General features: G+C 37.5%; 1 protein-coding gene across 1 annotated transcript in view; it reads left to right on the forward strand.

Moving 5' to 3' along the window:
- CUL3 (cullin 3) overlaps positions 1 to 23564 on the forward strand; it is a 52933-nt gene that overhangs the window by 17460 nt on the left and 11909 nt on the right. The window contains exons 3-10 of the mRNA XM_084292330.1: positions 6198 to 6311; positions 12839 to 12999; positions 14150 to 14264; positions 15616 to 15844; positions 17487 to 17632; positions 20462 to 20638; positions 21590 to 21760; positions 23202 to 23309. Of these exons, the coding sequence (XP_084148456.1) occupies positions 6198 to 6311; positions 12839 to 12999; positions 14150 to 14264; positions 15616 to 15844; positions 17487 to 17632; positions 20462 to 20638; positions 21590 to 21760; positions 23202 to 23309 (1221 nt within the window). The remainder of the gene's footprint in view (positions 1 to 6197; positions 6312 to 12838; positions 13000 to 14149; positions 14265 to 15615; positions 15845 to 17486; positions 17633 to 20461; positions 20639 to 21589; positions 21761 to 23201; positions 23310 to 23564) is intronic.

Genomic DNA, 23564 nt, shown 5'->3' on the forward strand with positions numbered 1-23564 from the left:
AGTTTTAGCCGTAAATCTCTGTAAAGTTACATTCAGAGAATCAAAGGTGCTAGAGTATAGAAGAGGGGAGTTTTGCCAGCTGAAATGTTGTTCATGAATTGTGTTTAACTTCACCAAAATGAAATTTTTCAGAAATGGTTAGGTTGTAATAAAGGCAGGCAGTGGTTAGAAGGAACAAAATGCAAATTTTGAATTGCAAGAAACCTTCAAACAGAATTGCTACTTTTTGTTCATCTCTACTGGTTATCTTCCTGCAAAACAAATTACATTCCTGTAGTATTCCAGTCACGCAGGTTAATGAAGAGTGGATGCAGAGACTAAGCAGAGGCACTGCATTCAGATGTTTTTAAAAATTGTTGCCAAGCTTGGGAAGCAAAAGTTTATTTTTGGTGAGGTATTGTTAAGAGCTCTATTTATCCTTTTGTGCTTGTGTAATTGCTAGATGAAAGTTGCACTTACCCATTATTTTTATTAGAAAGAAACTCTAAAGAATAATATTTAACGTCTAAGCAAGAAAGCATAATGCCATGTGCTGTCTTCACAGCCTGTTGAGTTGTAAATAAAGTGCTAGGTGCAAACGCAGTACAAGCATACGAGATGAAAGCACCCAGGCAAGTCCCTGTGAAGGGTGCTTGGTTTTGAACTTGCAGACTCCAGCAGCCTGCAGTTAGGATCGCCGTGCTTGGTGGAGGAGGCAGAGAGCCAAGGAGCTTACTCCATGTAATTGGTAGGAGTTAGCTGTCCTCAACAACTGAGTGTTTACCACAGAATAAAAACGTTATAAAGCTTGTCTTTGCCTGTATATTGACATTATTTTTAGTACCTCTAAAATCAAGTTAAAAAATGAATAAAATGCACTGAAACCTTTTACTTTAATTCAAGCATGAAACAGGGTACATTTAATTCTTGTGCATCTGAGGTTTCCCGGATTGCTCCTTTTCTTGTCATTTGACATCGCTGTAGCTTGATGTGGACACTTCACGTCTTGATCCTTGTCTGTTCCTTCAACACACAAATGTTGTAAAATTATTTTAAAAAACAACAAAATGCCAACAAAGCTTAGTTTGCAGCTCTTTAACATCACTTACTAGAACGGAAAATCCTGAAGTTTGCAGGATAATGTTTTTAAAATTCCCTTCATTTTGATGGTTTCAGTCTGAAATCCAGCCTCAAATCAATTCTCTAAATTGTGCGTGAGGCAGAGGGATTGATTGATCGATTTGTTGGCCAATGAAGTATTTTTTGGTAGGTGATAACGCTGCCGGAGTATTCTGCGCATCAAAGACTCGGAAACACCAAGGACTGTCCTGCGCTTACATGGGCTGAAACATGCTGGGTCGGGGAGGTGCTAGAGCCTTACTGAACAGGACGAGATTCTTGGGATATGGGAAATCTTATCAAACGCTTCCGTTGCTGCCTGTCATTGGCATGCCAGCGTGCTTTACAGCAGAGTCTTTGCTGATACAGCTGAGGGAGATTATCAGTGGCAGTGCCTGTAGTAACTCAGTAGTAGTAACGAAAGGCATCCAAGAAAACCCTTCGGTAAGGAGCACCGAGCCAGTCCTCGTGGGGTCACTGTTGGATGCAGGGGGAACGTTAGCGAGTGCTGGGGCAGGTTTGGATGAAAGGCAGCGTGGCTGCTCTGGGGCTCTCTGTGATCTGTGGCAAGCTTTAACATTTGCTATCGTGGTGCTGCGGAGAGAAGACAGGTATCTCCTCCAAGGAAATCCAAGAGGTGATTTCCACTGTGTCTGTGCTTTAGGTGGGGAATTATGCATGAGGAGTTGTGTAGGAGATGAATGAGTGAGCTTTAGGGTCTGCTGTACGCTTGGCTGACAAGATATGAAGAATTGTCTAGCCTTATCTTTCTGTCCTTAATATTTTAGGATGTTCTTGTGTGAGTCTTCAATTATATGGAGGGCAGAAGGGTCAGGTGGAATAGACACAAAGCAAGTGCAGTTCAGAGTAATCAATGGTTTTCAGTCTTCTGTGTTTTTTTTCTCTTGTCTAAAAGGATAATAGCTGCATGGGTGAACAAACACTTCTGGTAACATCACAGTCAACCTGCTAACTTAGTTGCAACTTGAACATTTTAGAATGCTGTCTTTTGATTTTCGGACTGTTGCACTGTTTGGACTTCTGTACAAGATGAAATTTGGTAATAAAAGTTCTTGGACCTTGAGGTCTTAGGTTAGAAAATGCCTTCCTGTACTGCTGCTCCCCGCAGAGGGCTCCGTCTGTGTGAGCCTGTCCTTAGAGTGCTGCAGATCACATCCTTGGGCTCTCCGTGCTGCTGCATCAAGACGCTGTAAGAGAGAATGCTAGGCCACGAGCCTGCTTTGTGTACACTTAGAGAGTTACTTAAAAGTATTGGAAGTTCATGCCATAAACTATTCTTAAGAGATTTTGTATGTGTGTGTGCTGTATTTCCTAGGAGCCATATCCATTATAAAATATAATTGAGCCTAGAGTCGCAAGCAAGATTTCCTAATTGCAAATACAAGACCTTACATAGATTATGAAGCTGCTAATTTACTTTGAGGCTGGACCTTGGCAGTCCTGTTCGTGCTGGATGTGCCTGCCAGTTACTGCGGGACTGCAGAGATGGCTACACAACTCACTACAAGCGGGGTTAATTGAACCTCACGTTCTGCTGGTAAAACTTTCCAGGCTGAAGTTTTCCTAAGGCTTTAGAAGAGCAGCAGCTGTCTCTGAAGGGCTTCCTTCTCTACAGAAAAGTGTCAATGTCCAGGTGTTTTTACACTGAAAGTCATTTATTCACCGAAGCAGCTTTATTCCAGGTTTTTGCTTGGCTGTGGTGTGTTGTGCTTTATCGTACTCTTCCTGTAATAGGGGTGCATTCATGGGCTGTACAAGGAATGTATTCAACACGTTGTAGCTGGGCAGCTGTTGTAAACAACAATCAGGGTGTCTTTTGTAGCAACTACAAGAACTTTTTTCCAAAGGTGTCTGCAGCTTAAAATAAGCTGAGGAGAGTGTCATTGCAAGTTTTACAGAGAGACTCTGAGCGTGGCTTTGTGCCATACAGCCCCATCTCTGGATGTGAAGTATGTTTTCAGCAAGCTGCATGGCACAGGGCGTGGGGCAGAGGTAAGGTGGTGCGGGTCCGAGAGCTCTCACATCTGCATGGAAGCAATCACTACCTGGCACTGAGCACCCTGTTTGCTTACCAGCTGACACGGGATCTGGTGCTGGCTGATCTGGTAGGATTATTGTGATGGATGTGTGCAATCAGAAAGGCACGGTAGCTCGGTGTTGTAGAGATCTTTGAAGTGTCCTGTGATGGTCTTTCATATACTTGAGTAAAACTGATTGATCCCTACCCCGATTCTCTGTACTTGTAAATGAATTGTGCTTTTAGTTTTTCTTTGCTAAGTCTGACTACTGTGGCTGGTCCACAAAATAATTACTTTTCCAAGGTTTCTTCATATCGATTAAGGAAGTGAAAGCAAAGATATCATGCTTCTTTTTCTTGGAGATTTGGCTTACTCTTTACAAGGCTGATGAGGTTTTTAATGCACATTTCTATTTTAGCTAAAAGCCACATAGATTAGATGACAGCAGCACGTGCGTCTGGGAGACTGAAGGGTAAATGACAGTCACTACCAGAGAGAATGAGCCAGCCAGGCAGCACTGCCTGTGCATTATACCTGTGTCCTGTGTTCTCCAAAAGCAAGGAGAGGCCTTGCAGAGGAATGTCTGCAGAGCAGGAATTTGAAGATTTCAGAAAACCTTGAACAACTTGCAAGCAAAGCTAGTTTCAGTTACAGCTAACGGGGTGAATATTACTGGGATAAGCTTTTGCAGCTTATTGAGAAGAGACCATAGTGTCTGGATGAAATGCCATGCTGTGTTTTTGGTCTGCCTTTCTAAGTTGTTGGAGTATGTATAGTTGCATGCCAGACTGATATTATTTTTTGGTATACTGTTTTTGCCTAGTAACTTAATAAAGCTTAAATGACAGAGTGATGTCTCTCGGGTGTGTGGGTGTTTGTGTGCGTGCAAGGACTCTGGGATGTGGATTGGTGGATCAGGAGCTGGCCAGAGCATTCTTGCAGTCTTAACTATCAACTTGGATTGGGACTGTTGCTGCCTGGCCCCTGAGCATGCCTCTCTTGTAAGGTATAGGACACTTAACGTGACATGAAGCGCAGATGGGGGCAGGTTGTAGTGCAGGGAGGGAAGGAGATGCCCCCAACGCTGCAGGAAGCTGCTGGCAGCGGTTGGGTGTTGGTTCTGGGCTCTGCCCGTCACAGCAAGTGGTCTTGGCTGGAGAGCTGTGGGGGCAGTGATGGCACCACACATGCACCGGCAGATTGTCCCAAACTGTTGAGATGTATTTGCAACGAAGTTCCTCCAGCATGCAGAAAAAGTAGCCTTTGGTCTATTTTTCTAGTAAATTAGCTGTATTTTGAACTGAGAGGAGGAAAGGAAACGTCTCTATCCAGTTAGAGAAAGAACACTTGTTAAAGAAAACAAGTGTTCCCGATTTTGCTAAGGTTTAGAACGTGGTCTGACACAATCAGCAGCCTTCAAACTGTCTATTTGGACAGCAGAAGTCTCTAAAAGCGTTCAGCAGTTCTATAAACCTTTATTTATTGAACCATTTACACGTTAAGTACAAATTTGTGCATTCTTTTCAGTCCCCTCTCTTATGACGATGCTTGCATATTGCTACACAAAAATCCAGCTGTGTAGATAGGGCTTTACTGGGCTGTAAGAACTTGAAACTATACCCCATTTGCACTTACCACCATTGAGGGTCCTCCTAAAAGGATGTCTCTCATCTTTACATTCACACCTAGAGTTCTGTAGGCTACTTCTATTATCCTTTGTTACCTACTTAGCCTGTTGACTTTCCTCGTTTGGAAGTGGTGTTGAGAAAAGGTTTGTCCAAATTTGTATTAAAACTTTGATTTTATGTCATTGTTACAAGTAAAACTAGATCTGTTTTATCCTGTATGGAGAATGTATACCGATTGTTTGCTACAAGTCAGCTTTAACTAAACATCAAACTTTTTGACCTTTAAAAGGTATCAGGTTGTTTTTGCTTGATTGTTTGGTTTTTGTTTGCTCTTGTGTTTTCTTCCTAATAGTTATCTGTTGGCTGTTGTTTTTTGTTTTGTTTTGTTTTTTTTTTACCGTGACAGGTTCATTATAAAGGAGGAAAAAAATGAGTGTTTGCTGCTGGCTGGGAGTTGAACATACTCTGACTCCTGGAGGTTTATTGGCCATTCATTTACATGCCTGGACTGTGTCTGTTTTTTAGGGGGTTATCATAAAGCAGAGGGCAGATTCACATGATTTGGGCTAATGATAGAGGGCAGGATGTATTCTTTATGCTATTTCAAAATTCAATTCACACGTTTTGTTAAATCTGGAATATATATATATATTTTTTTTTTACATCAGGTTTATTTTTTGCAGGAGTTGAAAACTTGAGCACTGTTAGTACATGACTACTGCATGAAAATCAAAATACAAAACCAGATATTCTTTTTGATTAGTAGGGAGTAGTAATACCAGAAACAAGTAAAGCCTGGAGTTGATGGGATGAACAGATTAACTAGACAATGTAAAAACAGTGATGATTTTTCTCTTGTTCCCTGAAGCCTTGTTAGCAATTCTGGACTATTAATACGAGGGCCTGGTCTTCACTGAGTGAATGTCTTCTTTCAGAACTGCTATTTGCTGCAACTATTTGCTGCTCTCTTGGCTTGTTTTTCTGTCGCTGTGTCTGATTTTCTACCTGTGCTTGTTTCTGCTTATGACATCTGGTACTTCCCAATATTCTGAAATGACTTGTGATAGTACCGTTGACATTAATTGTAACAGTAGAGCATAGAAAATTAAACCTTTAAGAAGTTATATGAAAATATTTTTAACATTTGAAATTTCAGATATTCCTTTGAAATTTAATATCCACCTTTATTTTGTAGCTCTTGTTTTCACACTGTTTTTTTCTTGCTTATATAAAGCCTTATTTTTCTCCTGAAGTTATATACAAAGGTATATACAGGGCTGGCTAGCACCCAGGAAAAATATGAACGTGTTTGTGATACTCAGAGTTCACAGAAGAGAAGAATTAGTTTTTTCGGAAGCAGAGCTTGTTAAGATTTAAATGATGAAGGGGAAACCGACTTGGGTTTATGACAATATATTCTTTTTCACTTCAGGTGCGAGAAGATGTGTTGAACTCCTTGAATAACAACTTCTTACAGACACTAAACCAAGCATGGAATGATCATCAAACAGCAATGGTGATGATTAGAGACATTCTGATGTATATGGTGGGTGTTCTGCTTTTTCACATGTTTAATGTGATGCTTGCTTGTTTTTTGACAACTGTAAACAATTGAGCTGGAGGGATAAAAGTAAGGCATGCTTAAGTCTTGAGATGATTCTTGTAATCCCTTGTTTTGAATTCCATATGTATATGAGACCATTTGTACAAGTATGTAAAAAATTCTAATTAGGTAGTTCTTTTCTCATTGCTCGGAAAGAATGTTTGAAAACTGGTTGAATTTTGCAGTTCTTAAAAGATTCTGGCAGGCTACAAATGTTAATTTCATGTTTTTATTCACTTAGTGGTGGTTTCTTCCTGTAGAAGGTGTGATGGTGTAAAGCCTGCACAAATGACGTTTGTCGTTCTTTACATTTTTTTGAAGAAGATAGCTTTGCTTAGGTTTGTTTTATGTTCTTCAGTAAGGATTGAATTCAAACAGCATGTTTTGCTGTTCATATGGAGCTCAGCACAGAATTAAGCAGCATGCATAGATGAATGTATGATCTTTCGTTGGATGGTTGTAATTTTACAAGGGGGAAAAAAAAAGACATTCCTAACCTGACAGCTAACGGAAACGGTTGTTTCTAAAGAGAGAAGGCCTTGTATCTGGATTGTGTTATGCTTTACATAGTACGTGTATGTTTAAATTCCCAGAATGGTGGGCATACCCTGAGGATGCAGGAGAGTATATTTTTACACACTTTTTAGCCAAAGGGTTAACTTCAGAAGGAAAAGAAATGCATGTTGAGAGACTGTTCTTAATGTAAATTCTCTTATTCCAAAACATCACACTAAAAATAGTGCTTCGTGCAGTATTGCTCAGGGAGGGATAAAGGTAGTGCTTCATTTTTTATTATCAGAAAAGATTTTTGACTGAGATTATACTCTTATCTACTTAACAAGCGGAATTAAGTTCTTGCAGCAATTAAAGATCTCACAGTATGAAACTGAACCTATCTAAATTAGCTGTGAAGAAATCCTGTTGGTTAATAAGCTACTAAATGCTGAAGATTTTTGAGTAATTATTGTAGCTACATAGCTCAAACTTTTTTTAATGGATTTCCTGGCTTTTTTTTTTTGTAGTTGGAAATAGACTGCAAGTCTAAATATAGAGGGCCGGATAAAATGCTTCAGTGACACTTAGATCTGTGTGCCTTATCTTGCCAAAAGGAAGATTTAGGGATTATTTTGTGTAGTGAAGATATATTGCCTTCACTAGGATAAATGCTGAATTGTCTAATCTGTTAGTGAAGGAAGAATAAAAACCAATTGCTGTTAAGTGCATCTGGATAAATTCAAATGGAAAATGAAACAAATAATACCCAGAAGAATGGTTAATGAGTAGAATAATCAACCAAAACTAGTGGTGAGTTTCCAGAAACATTATAAGATGGAGCTTCATCCCTGGAAGTGTTCAAAGCCAGGTTTGGATGCTGCTTTGAGCAACCTGGTCTAGTGGAAGGTCCCTTCCAACCCAACCATTCTGTGATTTTATGGAATCCAGAGCTTTCCAGGGGAGCAGCTGCTATGTTTTAGCCATGTACTATTTACCTTTTCAGTACAGAAGATGCTGGATTCCACCAGAACTTCAGAAGATGGAGATCTGAAGTACAAAATGAACTTAATTCTAATTCATACAGAATAATAAACAAATTTAAATATCTCTGGAATATATAGCTAGCATGGAATTATGAGTGTAGGTCATTTTAGAGTAGACTTTCATGTGCTGTTTGACTGTTTTTAATTATTTCAAGTAGGTGTTCTGGTGAGGCTTCCACTTGACTAATAATTTGTCTCCCTATAGGCTTTTACCTTGTACCTAAATGAGACCCAAAGTAACAGAACAGAGACATCTACTATAAATATTTTCATAGAGTAAGAGTAAATGTTATTTTTTTTTTTTCAAAATGCTCGTATAAACTTCTCAAACTTCAGGAGCCATTATGTGTGTTTAACCATCTATAATGTAACATGGCTTTATGATCATTAAATTAATCTTTATTAGATAGAATTATCTAAAGCAGGGAGCTGATAAAATGGGCACACTCCGGCCCTTTCTTTGAATTGGAGGAGCATAGGACATGTTTTCAGAGAAAATACACACTTTGATACAAATTGAAGCATAAGGTATGGTATTAAATAGGACAAACCTCAAAGACTTGAGGTTTCACTTTTGTCACTAGAACATCCTGTTGTCAACATAGTTCTGTTTATTAGAATGAGATTAGGAGCAGGAAACTTCAATTCTTAAGTATGTGCTCATTCAAAAAGATTGAAAAAGCTGCTAGTACTACAAAATTATATGATGGAGGGACATCTGTCAAAGATAAGACCTTAATGCTCTAAAATAAAGCACTGTATAAAGCAAGTCTTGCTTTTCTGTGGGATGAGTCTGGATGAAATGTGGTTTTATAGCAATGTTCTTATGCCAGAGTAGCTTGTGTCTTTAATCATGCACAGCTAAAGTTTTATTTAAATAAAAATGTGGGGCTTTTTGTTGTTTGTTTTTAAGATAAAACAAATCACTGCATAAACACAGTCACCAGGCACTGTTAACTGACATGCTTGTGTTCTGTCAGGAGAAGTAGATGCAATTATCATGCTTATAATAAGGGATAACCCAATCCTTCTCTTATTTTGTAGGCCATCCCAATTGCTTACCCATCAGTTTCAGGAATTGTACCTATTGGTACCCAAGAAGCCACAGTTTGACGTCAGTGAAAGTATAACATTTAACGTCCTCTTGAATTCTAATCTTACTCTCTTACAATCTTGCTTCAACCTAGTGATTGTACATCCTAAGCTAAGCTGTATCTGTTTTAATGCTGTGTTTGTTTTCCAGTCTATTTTGAACCATTAGCTCACTTACGATATAATTCAAAACAAACACCTGCCCGACACATCTATCCTTGTCTTCTGTTTGGATATGCCACTTCTGAAATGAAAATGAGTTCAATAGGCTTGTTTTAGAAAAGTATGTTTTGTAACATTGTAGTTTGTGCATTATTACGGTACTCATCTGGAGACTTAGATATCTTTGCAGCTTGAGGTTTACAGCAGAACTTCATTTACCTTCAGAACCTCCTCTTCAAGATGCTGTAAAGCTTGCATTGTGATTGCATTTGAGAAAAAGTATGACCTCGTCTCTTGTGTTCAAGTTTGCTTGTTTTCATGTCTGTTACATGATGTAGTTCTAGTGTGAGGTTTTGCAACCTGGAATTGCACAATGAAGGCAAATCTAGGCTTCTTGAGATATTCCAGTTACCGTGATGGAGTTTCACGTATACGTAGCGATGCTGGTTTTTGTATTATATGTGGGCTGGCACTCTTCCTTTTGGTTTGTGTCTAGGCTGCAATAATCAGTGCCAGAGTAGATGTAACACTGTAAATTCATGGCACTGGCTGCACAAGCAGCGAGCACTGAAGTCGTGAAGCCGTGTGAAGCAGCATCATCACAAGGGGAAGTCGTACTAAGACACGCTCCAGCAGTGAAGTCACGCACTGTGTTCGCGTGTATTTCAAATGCAGTCCTGCTTATGGCTGTGCTGTAGGTAAGCATACCTACAACAGGTTTTATTAGCTGCTGCGTGCAACCGTAGCAGAGGAGATGCAGTTGGTTTGGTGGTCTTGTAAGTTAAAAGAGTGTGAGTATTGCTGGAGCATTGTACAGAAACCGGGCTGTACTGGATTCTCTGGTGTCCCTTCCTCGCTACTTGTACTTGTTAAATTTAAAACAATTTCAGGTATGTAAGCACAGCAGCCACACCTCTGGCTGCATACAGGCATAGGTGGTAAACTCTGCCAGAAATGAGCAATTGCTCTTGTGAATGCAGTTGTGTATTTTGAAGAGCATTCCCCTGGTGTGCAGTGCATGAAGCCGCTGCCTTGATTTAAGCCAGCAGTGGCTGGTCGGCCATGCAGCTTGTCACCTCAGGACATAGGACTCCTATTGCTTGTGGCTCACACAGGAGCTAGGAGGGAGAAGTGGTGGTTTTATTTTAAGAACTAGGATTAAAGACTTGCTGTAGACAACGGTATCCAAAGGCTGACCATCATCCAGGCAGTGCATCTGTGCAGAGGTGGTGCAGAATGTGGCTGTTGATGATGTGCAATAGGTAACTCGTTTCAGCTGAGATCAGAGTTATTCTGCAGCGTAAGCAGCACTGTAGTTTCTGAATAATTGCCGTCTGAAACTCCACCCTTGTCTCCTGAGAGTTATTCTTACCTTTTAAGCACCTGCTGCTGCTCCCCATGGGAAGTGATTGCTGTTCAGGAGCATGTAGCCTTGTCAGTCAAACCTGTTCTCAAATGAAGCTCCCTGTCTCCGAGGTTATTTTTCTGGAGGCTGGGAGAGCTTCCAGTAAACAACAATAAAAAGGGTCTGTTAGCATGGGAGAGCAAATCTGCAATATCAGAAACACTAATGCTGCCACTTAGTTTGGGTGCTGTAGAGTGGTCTGGCTTACTAAAGAGGCATTGCCAGTACATGGAAAAAAGTTCCTAGTGCAGCCACTACTTCATTTCGTAAGGGCAATGTGCAGCACGGGCTGCCACAACAGAAACTATGCAGATGAGTCACAACCATTGCTTTAATCCATTTGGATACCCTGCTGCCTGTGCTTCAGAGGCCTGAATATACCTTGGAAATAACTTGTGGAGGGAAGAATACATATGTATATAGCATGTTAGGCACTTCTTTTTAGTTTTCTTTCATCTGTTTAAAAGTGTAGTTTAAGCTTGTCTTATTTCAGAATCACCTTTACTTGTCTTCTGGATGTTAGTGGGGAAGTAAGGGAGTAAAATAAATAGCATTATTTCCTGAATAGCAGGAAGAAATGGAAACCAATAACATTCTAAGGATCTAGACCACCATGTGTCACTGAACTGACTTCTTGAGACCCAACTGAGCAAACTTTTTGGTTTGAGGCAGGGCTCTGCTTGCTTCATGAACCACGGAGTATGTATGTATGTATTCATCTGTTTCCATCCTTTGGCTTCACTGAAATTAGGTGCTGCCTGTCTGAAGGGTGTTAGTGCAAAATCATTCCTGAATATGGAACCCCATATTTTACTTTCATCTAGTTATCAGGAGGTAATCTGTTATGTAATCCCTGCATGGATAATATTTCCATGTACATTCAGCTGCTAAAATACTAAAGGCTGTAGGATTTATTCCTTCTAATTTCTTCCAATTGTGGAACTTGTATGAACTTCCAAGGAACTTGTATGAACTTCCAGTTGTGTAATTTCTTTTTTCCATGGTCTGAAGGATGAGTTTTTCTTAAGAAAAAAAAAAATTTCTGTGTGTATGAGTAACTTTACAGTTCATTTCTGAGTGTGGTAAAGCACTTAAGAAGTTAATTGATGGACCTAGTGGGGAAATGAGTAGTTCATACTCCCATTCCATCATTGACCTTCATTTTCTATAGAGTTTGTTTTGCTGTTGATTTATTTTGTTTTAGCTATGTACATTCTCAGAAAACCTTGTCAGAAGGAGATGTGTGAGGGGGTATGGAACTCTTTAACTTCCACTAATATGAGCATCCTGAGGCTTAAATGGTAACAAAGCAGTATTTTCAGTAACAACCTGAACAATTACATTTGAAGAATGGATTATGTCCTTACAGAAATAAAAAAAAAAAAAAATAAAAAATCATTATTGCTCACCTCAGAAATAGTTCGTAAAAACTTTTATTTCTGGTTGTTTTAATGATCTTATCCACTCCTAGATATGAAGTGAACGTACACATTTTCTGCCTGTCAGTTAACTTCATTAGTGCTCCTGCTTTTCTAGGAGATAAGATAGAATAATTCTTACATTTCAATATGGATTTATTCTTTCTACTCTCCCCTTTTCTCTTTTTTTTGGGGGGAGGGCAAGGAGATTTTCAGGAAACAACCAAGTTTCAAAATATTTGCTCTAGTTGAATGGAAGCGAATTTTTAAACGGGGGTTCAACAGAAGCCCTTATGAACAACTTACATTACTGATTCATAAACTTTGACTAACTATTCTTATTTTGGATTTACTTTGTCTTCAGTTCACCTAATGATGGTATCTCAGGAAATTTCACTAAATATTGAGGAGGAACTGTGAACCTGAAGGGAGTGGTAGGAGTATGTATAGGAGATAGGGGGAAAAAACGATTTCTTCATTAAAGTAAAGGAGGTGGATGAAAGGGGATTGTGTAGATAAGTAAAACCTCTTTCAAATGATGTCGTGATTTTTTCTTAGTATTTGGGGGGCTCTCCTACCCCCCAGCTAAAAATGGCAAGGGTATTGGTTTGTTCTGCCATGCTTTAGTTATAAATGCTGTGCTTTTAATCTGAACAATGTAGGCTTTCTATATAAATGAGATTTTAGAAAATGGGACTGATTCTGAGATTATTATTAATTTCCTTTTATGAAGAAAGGAGAGAATATTAATTTGATTATATCTGTACAGCACAAATATGACCAATCTCTTTTGATTTTGAATAGCCTGGGCACGATGAATTTAGAATTTCACTGCCATGTATGCCTTCATTGTAGGACCGTGTCTATGTGCAACAAAATAACGTGGAGAATGTCTACAATTTGGGTTTGATTATTTTCCGAGATCAAGTTGTACGCTACGGCTGCATTAGGGATCATCTACGGCAAACTCTGCTGGATATGATTGCAAGAGAAAGGAAAGGAGAAGTTGTAGACAGGTAAGATGTTTGTAAGTGACTGCTTTCTGTTGTAAATGATACCCATCGACTTCTGAGTGAATCAAGAGTGTACACAACTAAGTCATTACTTAAGCAAAAATTGCTTCATAATCTGGAAAAATGTTTTTCTTCATGCAAGAATGTAACATAGTAGCGAGATGGAGAAGCTCATAACATTTTTAATATTTGTGGTCTTTATTAAATTTTTTGTTAAATTTCTGTTACCACCATGTGTCAGACTGTTTGTTTGTAAAGTGGAGGTTTAACAATTCTCTGCCCCTTGCTATCTTTTATTTCCTCTGTGCTGTTGTTCAGTCTTCTAGCTTTGCTTGTTTTTTGACATTTTGTTTTTTTCTTCTGTTTCCCTTCCTAATGTTTTAGACTATGTGTTTCTTAGTAGTCCAGTTGTCTCCAAGCTTTAAAACCTTCTCGTCCTGTTCTCTTGCCATGTTTATAGATGTGGAGTTCTGTACCACGCACTTCAGATACTGCAGCTGAAGTAACTTGAAATTTGCAAGGTTTTTTGTGCTTCTGCAGTTTCAGGACAGCTGTTGGGTGTGGAGATACGTAAACTTCATGCTACTTTGGCTGCAGTTCTGTGATTGAGATTGCCCAACATGCAATTTATGAAGAGAAAAATACTTCCTGGCAACAGCTGTATATTGTCCCCTACTGCCAGAAAGTGGAATTTTTTCCTGGATACAGTTCTTTTGTTTGTGTATTTTATTGATTTGTTTCTATGCTTAACTTGCAGATACGCTTTCATTCCTTGTTTTAAAAGAAGAGAAATTTGTTTTGAATTGTTCAATTTAAACCTGCATATTTCATTTTCATTTTCCATGGTTATTTTCATGGATGGTGAAATACATTCTTGTTAATAGTTTTCAGAGTTGGTAGAACTTAAGGCCTGCTTCCCTATTACTGTGTTTAAAATATTTAATAAACATTGTCAACTCCTTAGTTTAGAACAGAAACAAAGAATCCTGCTACTGTAACCTTCAGGAAAACCTGTGGTAGCGAACAGATTTAGGATAGAGTTTTTATCAGTATGTTTTAATTAAGTTGAAATCTTCTGAGTTGTTATTCTGTGTACTCTCTATCTTGTAAGCACGTTGATTTCTCAAGTTGTTAACAACTTACTTTTTGGCAGAGGCGCAATAAGAAATGCTTGCCAGATGTTAATGATTCTAGGTCTTGAAGGAAGGTCAGTCTATGAAGAAGACTTTGAGGCTCCGTTTTTGGAGATGTCTGCAGAATTTTTTCAGGTACAACAGTCTTGTAATTATCATATTTGGAATGCTTTTGTCACTGCTTGGAATTTTGAGAATTGGTGGTATCTCAACCACGATTTATTTGTAAAGTGAGCCAACTTCTCTTAAACAAAATAAGAAAATGTGACTAACTTTGAGATACAGGAACGCTAATTTTTACAGAATTACCATAATTCAAATGTTTGTGAGACATGGATACATGATAACATGTGAAGTAATCATCATGCTAATCTTGTGTATGCTTTGGGCTGTTTCCTGCAGCTCAGTCTGTCTTGGCATTGTAAGCGCAGTCTCTAGGTTTAAAAGTTTTTTTTTTTGTTTTTTAAGATGTCAGTGGTATGGAAAGTTCAAGTGGATGCAGGTAGGGATTGGAGAGCAGAGACTAGTTGTCAAACTGCCTTTGAGAAAGCTTTGCTTCCTTCATCATCTCTGTTGTTTGTTTTTAATTATATGTTGTAATAATATGAACTGAGTCAAGTAATTAAGTGCATCGACGTGGCTATCCAGATGTTAACCAAACACCAAACAATACATTTAAAATATTTTCTGACTGTTTTGGTGAGCTTGTTTCTGGAAAAAAAGCCAGTTGAATGGTGGTTGAGTTTAATCGTGCATTGATAGAAATTGTAAAAGTGTGTTAGAGGGTACTTAGGTAAGATAATTTGTCAGTCTCTTGATTCTTATGCAGGATGACTGCCTTCCTCTCCTCTTAAATTTCTTTGCAAATCAGAAGTTTACATTGCACAAGTTTCAGAAGTCATTGCATTCTGGTTTTTTTGGTGCTACATTAAATTAAGAAATGACCTTGAGTTTCATTCCTTAGCTCTGGCTTTAAATATCTATCTATCTATATAGATAGATAGATATCTTTTCTCTAGAAGACTACACTGACCAGTGTGGACAAAAATGATTTGATATGAAATAGTGTGATCAGCATTGTCTTTAGCAAGTATGAGAACTTGATCCTCACAGTTCATAAATACGACACAAGCTGATATTTGAAAGGAATTTTTACCTTTTCCCTCTCCCCACTTTTCTGTTTTCTTTTGACCTGTAGCTAAAACTCGTGTTGGTCACTGGATACTAGGTTGGTTTAGTTTGTTTTAGCATGAAAAGTACCGTATCCATATTCCATGTACCCCCATATGTATGTAACGCAATAAGCATACTAGAACCTTTATTTTGTATGAAGTGTATATGTAAATCCTGGAGGTACAGTAGTCTCATTTGTTAGACACGCTGGGTGTGAATTAACTTGTTGTTGAATGCTGATCTGAAATAACCAGTACATTTCCTTTTTCCACCCTTAAAAAGTATCTAAAATGTTAATTTGTGTTAATCACAGATGGAAAGTCAGAAATTTTTAGCTGAAAACAGTGCTTCTGTATATATAAAGAAAGTAGAAGCTAGAATTAATGAAGAAATAGAACGGGTGATGCATTGTCTGGATAAATCAACAGAAGAACCAATTGTGAAAGTTGTTGAGAGGGAACTTATTTCCAAGCATATGAAAACTATAGTGGAGATGGAGAACTCTGGGCTAGTTCATATGCTGAAAAATGGGAAGACAGAAGGTAAGACCCCATCATACGGGAGACAGAAATGCTTACGATATTGCTTATTGGATTTAAACATAGGATAAACTGAGCTTAAAGTTTGTGTTCCTATGTAATTGTGAAAATGCTTTGGTGACCTTCTTTTGCAAACTTCTGAGAATGGTACTTCCAAGGCTTTTAAGACGGGGACTGTATTTTTAACTTGTTTCTCTTTTTTTTTTTTTTTTTTTTTTGGTCAGTCAAGTATTTAGTAAGAAAGTACACATCTTTTGTACTGATCTTTACCTGTTTTCTGCGAGCTGTTTTATTCCTTTTGTGTTTCCAGTGTGTAGCTTTCAAAATTCAAAGTGTTTTATTGTGGTTTGTTTGTTTTGATTTTTCTTTTTGTTCTTCGGGGGTCAGAGACAGCATGTTGCTTGAAAAGCACTAGAGTAAATGACTTATTTAATCAATGTATTGCACAGCCAATTCTTGGGGAAAAGGCTTTGTTGCAGGAAGAAGTTGTCTGTTCCTTTCTTAAGGGATGAAAAGCATTCTGAGTGCTGGAAAAAGAAGGGGTCGGTCTGGTAAGGTTTTCTGCAGTGCAGGGTGATATGGGACAGGCAGTGACTGAACAGAAGTTACGGAAAGAGAACTTAAGATTCTAAAGCATCATAACAAAGAGTGATTGTCGTAGCTATATTTAGAGATCAGTCTTCATACTAAAGCTGTAAGAAAAGGAACAGACTTGCTGCTTAGATTAATGGCTTTTGTTCCTTAAAGAACCTTCACAATTACTAGGTGGTAGTCAGAGAAACAAAGTGAGCAAAACTCTTAGCTTTAAGAAAAGGGAATTTCTTTATTGAAAATGAAAGACTTACCAGACTTAACTTTTCTTCTTTAATATCTAGTTGAGATAGGCTTCAGGCTGAGAGGACAAGGATAGTGAAGGGTATTTGTAAGATACAAGAATTAATTTAACTTTTATGGGCATTGATCTGATTTAGTTAAATACTAGAGAGGAAATACTTGCTGCATTGTGAAGATAAGATTGTACATAAGAGATGTGTAAGGATGGATGTATCTTCTAAAAAGTCAGGTTTAAGTTAAGTCACTTCTCATAATTTTAGATACATGAAACAAAACAGTATCAATCTATGTGGTTGAGCATTCTTTCAGGACAAAATGAATTAAATTCAGTAAGACAAGTGTGAATTAAACTCATATTTGTGCCATTTTTTTTGCTTTACAGAAACGAGTATCTTAGTGTTGTTCTATTTGTTTCAACATATTATTTCATAGTGGGATGGTACCTTGAAAGTTATGTTCATAAATACCACTGCAAAACAGTTTTAGCGAAGCTTCAAGCACACCATATTTTAAAGCAATGGGCCTGGGGATCAGCAACACCAGATGACGTACTATAGACAATCTCAACTAGATAACTGAATGCAACCTTTGTTTTTAATTTAATTTTCTGTGGCTGCTGCAGTCAGCATGTTCTCAGGGGTAAAGGAAAGGGGACATCAGATGATTCAACTGCCTGAGCTGTTGTTACAAGATGCTTTTTATGGCTCAAGTGGGAGAACTTCTGCTGTTTGTTCTTTTTGCTATGAAATGAATGAGTTACAGAAGTACAGAACGCAGAGTGTCCTGCATAGTATCTCATTCTTCTTCGCAGATCTTGCTTGCATGTATAAGCTGTTTAGCCGTGTGCCAAATGGTCTGAAGACAATGTGCGAGTGCATGAGCTCATACTTGAGAGAGCAAGGCAAAGCACTAGTTTCTGAAGAGGGAGAAGGAAAGAATCCAGTTGACTACATTCAGGTAGTGAAATATTTTTAACTTTCTTCTGTCTTTTCCACGTTCTTCAGAGTAACGCGATTAATATAGTAAACCTTAAAATTGATTCAAAAGTGGTTGTTTTTTAATAAGCTACATTTATACTTCTGTTAAAGACGTACATGCATTGAGTTCTCAGTTGTTTAGAACTCCTTTTTTTTACATAAGTTGTTTGGGTGCTTGTGCTCATTATTTGTGTTTTTGGTAGCTGCTCTTATTAAAATATTCAGGCTAATTATTATAAACTCCTGGGAACTTCTTGATTTATCTGAAATGGTATTTGCCTTCATATTGCGTTGTATGCTAAGTAGCTTTGTAGCATCTATTTCATTTAATTTTCTGTAACTTTAGCTATTGATGTTTATTGATCCAGTACTTCACAGCAAGATTTTTGTGATTTACAACGTTTACCTCTCACTCTTTGTTAAATTACTTAGCTTTATTCTTGGTCTCCCTGAGAGACAAGCACTTCTGCATATTAAAAAGTTTTCTTTGTTGTTCTCCATCTCACTAAGAAGTTGTGTAGCATTAATTTATTAAGATCACAAAATACGCTTCAGGAGCATTTGTCTTCTTTTCTTTCCATTGTCTCTGAGAAGATGGTTTTATGTTCTTTAGAGTTCATTGAACTTCAAGGAAACGTTTCATAACTGTGAAGATGTTTTATACTTGATGTAAAAATGTTTGTGTATTCATTAAATACGTTTTCTTTCTAAGTGTAGTTGCAGTTCTTATGTCTGGTCCTTAGGAGAAGCGTTTAATGTTGTGTAACTATTATCTCTGCTGTTTTATTTGAAATCAATAACTTTACTAGAACTGGTTACTATAATAAGAAGCCATTTGAGTATAGAAACAATTTTGATTGGATTATCAATTTTCTGGCAATGCTGAAGCAAACTTCTTACCTAGCTTGGACAAGGAACACCTCTCCAAGGATTGCTAAAAAGAAGAGAAAATGCCCTTTGATTTTTTTTTTAGTTTTTACTGACTACAAGCTGTTAAGTTTTTGTGGTGGTATGATTTCTTTTTTTAAAAAAGGCATAAATAATGTGGAAAATAAGTGTCTGGATTATTTTAAATTTTCACTCCCTTTAAATTCTGATGGACCTAAAGGGGTCCCTTAAGAAATCGAGCTGAGAAAGTGAAATTCTTAATTATAAAGATGCTATCAATGTTTCCTGCCACAAAGATGAATACCTGATGAAGCTGAAGAAGACTTACAACCATATTTTATGTGCTCTGGCAGAGCTCATCTGCAGCCCATCAGTATGTACTCCAACCATCTCATGAAGACAACCTCAAGAAGGGATTGATAATTTGATTACTGCTAAACCCCCAAACATGTTCAGCCTCCACTTCCATTGACACGATGGAAGAAGAGAAAAAATACCTGTGAACTGAGGAACCACCTTACTCATCTCAACCATGTTCATCTGAAACTTTCAAGAACTTAAATAGCAGTAAGAAGACAGACAAGCTGTATTACAGTACCAAGAAAAATATAATCTTCATAATCTACTGCTGCTTCTGCAACATGATATCACCAAACCCTCAGCATCATTGGTGAGATGATTGCAAAAGCATTGCCAGGGGATTAGATTTAAAACTTCTTATAATAATTTGAAGGGATGTTGAAATGCTGTTTAATTTAAGGTACTAACAGTTTCTCCTGTTTAACACCAGGTTGTTCAGATCGTGTGCTCCTGGAGAGGAGACATAAGCTAACCTTGGTAAACAGAGAGAGATAGTGGGATTTACTTTGAATTTAAAATTTCTAATACGCATTAATTAGCCTGTCTAAAGACCATTCCTTTAAGTGAGATGGTGAGTTCCTAAGAAACATTACTTCTTCCTTGAGTAATTCTTGAATGGCTTCTTTAAGTAACCACATATAATCTCTTCGGAGACCTAGGACTCTAGGATCATTTAGCCTGATCATTTAACCTAGTTTGCGTGGCCAGTAGTTGTCCACGATAAATTTAACTCCTGTGTGAAATTCTGACCCCCACCCCACAGTACCTCCTCCTTGAATACTGTGTTAGTTATGTCTAAACTGTGTATCATTTACGCTTAGCAGGATGCTTATGTGCTTTTAAGATGTTTTCCCTTTCTACACCAAGTTGTTTTAATTTTGGGTTAAAATGGTGCAATCCTGAAAAATGATGTCAAATATCTGATGCTTTAGCTGAAAAGAAATGGTTCAGTTCAGGTCTGTGAACTTCACACTATGGTAACTGGAGAGCATTTGCTTGTATCTAGTTTTTATATGTTCACAGTGATTCTTAAAGATCAGTAAGAAACATGTGACTAAATAATGCAGAACATGTCCCAGGACTGAAACTGCAGGCAGAAAAAAATAAAAAGACTTGGCCTATTTTTGTGGCGTGTTTTCTGCTTAAATTTGGTTAGTAGCTCCAGAGATACAGTTAATGGGTACTTATCCTCTTCTTTCTCATATCCTGTATTTCGGATAGTGACTTTGTCAATTTTACCATAGACGAGGCTTAACAAGTACAAAAAATCCTCCTTCCAGCAGTTGATTTAAAATGCAGTAAATCAGCCTGCTTAAAAAGGGTGATTAAAAACTTAATCTTTGAGTAGCCTCCTATTACAGCAAGAGACTTATTGCAGTATGGACATTTAAAAACAAATGAAATTTCAGATAGGTTCAAACAATGCAGAGTACAGACAGCATTGCAAAACTTGTGACTGTAGATACGGCCTTCTCTACAGCTTCATCTGTTGTTACTGTTTTACAGCATACAATTTCAAATCAGTGAAAATGTTCTACCCTTTTTTTTTTTTTTTTTAAAGGGTTTACTGGATTTGAAGAGTAGGTTTGACCGCTTTCTGCAAGAATCTTTCAATAATGATCGACTCTTCAAACAAACTATTGCGGGTGACTTTGAGTACTTCCTCAACCTCAACTCTAGGTCTCCAGAGTACCTCTCATTATTTATTGATGATAAGCTGAAAAAAGGAGTCAAGGGAGTAAGTATAAAATAAAATTAAAAGATCATACTCTTTTCTTGGTGAACTTGGATCAGATTAAACTAAGGTATTTCCATGAGAATGATTTTTTTTTTTTTTTTTTTTATATTAAGGTAAAAGGCAACATTGCCTTTAGAAAACAAGCAAACAAACAAACAAAACACAACCCTGTATAATACATTTGAGCGCTTAACACTTTCAAGCTAAGCTTACGTTAGGTACAAGGATATCTCAAGATAGATGTTTAGTAGCTTGTCCTCTATCTCTGAAACTGTTACGCTTAAATTACTTCTGGCAGTTACTCCATTGAAAATAAAATAATATTAATAGATTATGCAGTTCTCCTGGAAACCTGTTCAGTGCCATAAATATATTTATAGTTCAGTAGTTATTCCCAATATCTAATAATTTCTCTTGCAAATTAAGCTCCTTTGTAGGGGAAACAGTCTTTACTTTTTTTTTTTTACATGTCACTATAAGATGAATATTATTGCATGCATCTTAGGTTTTGGGAATTAAATAGTAAATTCTATTTATAAAAATAATTGATCATTTTATTTGTTGTAGCACTAATCAGGCTTTGCAAAATGAACCTTAGATTTTTCAAGTTTTTCATTCTGAGCTAACTTTTCATACTGCTAATAGTGATTTCTAGCTGTGTGTTTTTTGTTTTTTACTTCAAAATTTATATTTGTCCAGGAACTTCCACTGTATTTATCCAGGCATTTTAACCATCCATTGCTTCTCAATCCCTCACATTTGCTTTTTTCTCTTACTATGTTCTCCCTTTTATTGAGTTCAAACCCTCTTCTTGTGGCTCTGTTATTCACATGTTGGTTTCTTTACAGACTACTGTTATGACATATACTTGCTGTGAATTGCTTTAAGTGTCTTGTTTGTAGAGGACATGTGTACTGGAAGACTAAAACCAGCAAATTATTTATTTTACAGCTAACAGAGCAAGAAGTAGAAACTATCTTGGATAAGGCAATGGTTTTATTTAGGTTTATGCAAGAGAAAGATGTTTTTGAACGGTATTACAAACAGCACTTGGCAAGAAGACTTCTCACAAACAAGAGTGTTTCAGATGACTCTGAGAAAAATATGATATCTAAATTAAAGGTAAGGTAACACCTATATACATTTTGTTTCATGTAGTTCTTAAACATGCTTTCTTTGGTTTACATAAGGGTTATATACATAAAGACCATCTTGGTGTTAAATACAGATTTGATTTTTAAAGCTCCAAAAGAAAACACAATTTTTTTCTGAAAGATTATGTGGAAATAAAAGGAAGGAAATACTGGAAAGTAGCTGTGATAGGAGAGCAATCTTGAAGACAAACTTTTTTTTTTTTTTTTTTTTTTTTCAAAATTAATTAAAAAAAACACTTCCATGAAAGAGAGAACTTGACTTGATTTGAAGACAAGGTTGTGCTGTATTGTAGATCTTCTGTTATTGACAGTGGATTTCTTTTGATTGCATGTAATTTTACTTTCTCCTGCAGGCTAGTGGTAATGCTCAGTGCCTTCTTCATTAAACATGGTTTGAGATAGATTGGGGAAAAAAAAAAAAAAAACTCCATAGCCAATATCTAGAAACATATTTTCCTTATTTCTCTTCATTCAATTTACGTGAAATTATAAGAGTGGCCTAGACCTAAGAAGGTAAAGCCCTGAAGGTTGACAATCCTTGAAGCAACTTCTAATGCAGCTTTTTTCTAAGTGGCGTGTTAAGTGCCTAGGGGGCTTCTGCACCTGACTGATTTGATCTTAGAATCAAACTTCTCTGACTCTCAGTTTTGACCCTCATATTCTAATCATTAAATACAATCTCTTTGCATCAGATTTCTCCAAATTATCAGTATTCTTTACCAATTACCTATCCACATCTTATCTGGTAATTTTGAAGTATAGGGCACACAGATGCAAGACAAATAGACTGAGACTGCATTCTTTTCTCACAATTTGCCCAGTGACTGGAATGCTGAAGGTAACATGTTTGCCTTTACCATATACATAAAACCGTTCTAGAAACACGCAGAAAGTCTGGTATACGTGAAGTAAATACACGTTTGTGCACGTGTATTGATGTATGCATATGTCCCTGATTCTAAAAAAAGATCTAGTAATCTCACTTGGTAATCTGCAGTAAACCTTGACATTTATATATACTTAAGATAATTTGTTTTCTGATACACAAAGACTTTTATTTTTTCTGTTCAGCATTATGCTAAAAAGGAGGTGAAAGCATTTACCTTGGTCTGATAAGCTTCTAAGATGAGCTAGGAATACTGAGAACATACCATAATACAGTAATGAGAGAAAGGAGAAGGAAAAAAAGCTTCAACTTGTGTATTATTAGTTAAATCCTTATGTGAATAAATGAGGTGTAGCTGTTTTGTCTGTAAGTTCCCTAAGTAATTAGGGTCATGGTTACCAAATGTACAGAAATAGCATTTTTATGAGATTTATAAACTAGCTCTTTCCTTTCAGAGTATTGGTGAATCGGAAGATCTCTTTTCATAGTGCTGGCACAACAAGTTTTATTTTTTGTATTTTAGACTGAATGCGGATGTCAGTTCACATCTAAACTGGAAGGCATGTTCAGGGACATGAGCATCTCAAACACGACGATGGATGAGTTCAGGCAACATCTGCAGACAACCGGGGTAAGAGCACAGCGGGCTGCGTACCTAGCCTTTTACTTCAGTACAAAAGCCAAAAGGCCACGTGCCCTGCTGAAAGTTTTCTTCGTCAGAATACTCACGCAGATTCGGTTAGCTTCCTCAATTGGTATTTCTGAGTGTTTCTCAGCGACAGACGAGGCCTTTCCAAGGGGCTTGTCCAGCCGCTGCGGGCCGGCAGGGGGCGGGCTCCAGCCGCCTGCCCGCCCCGGGTGCCTGCTGCGGGGTCCGACACCTGCC

This window comes from Netta rufina (assembly GCF_964035555.1).
Source record: "Netta rufina genome assembly, chromosome: 9".
Classification (NCBI taxonomy): Eukaryota; Metazoa; Chordata; class Aves; order Anseriformes; family Anatidae; genus Netta; species Netta rufina.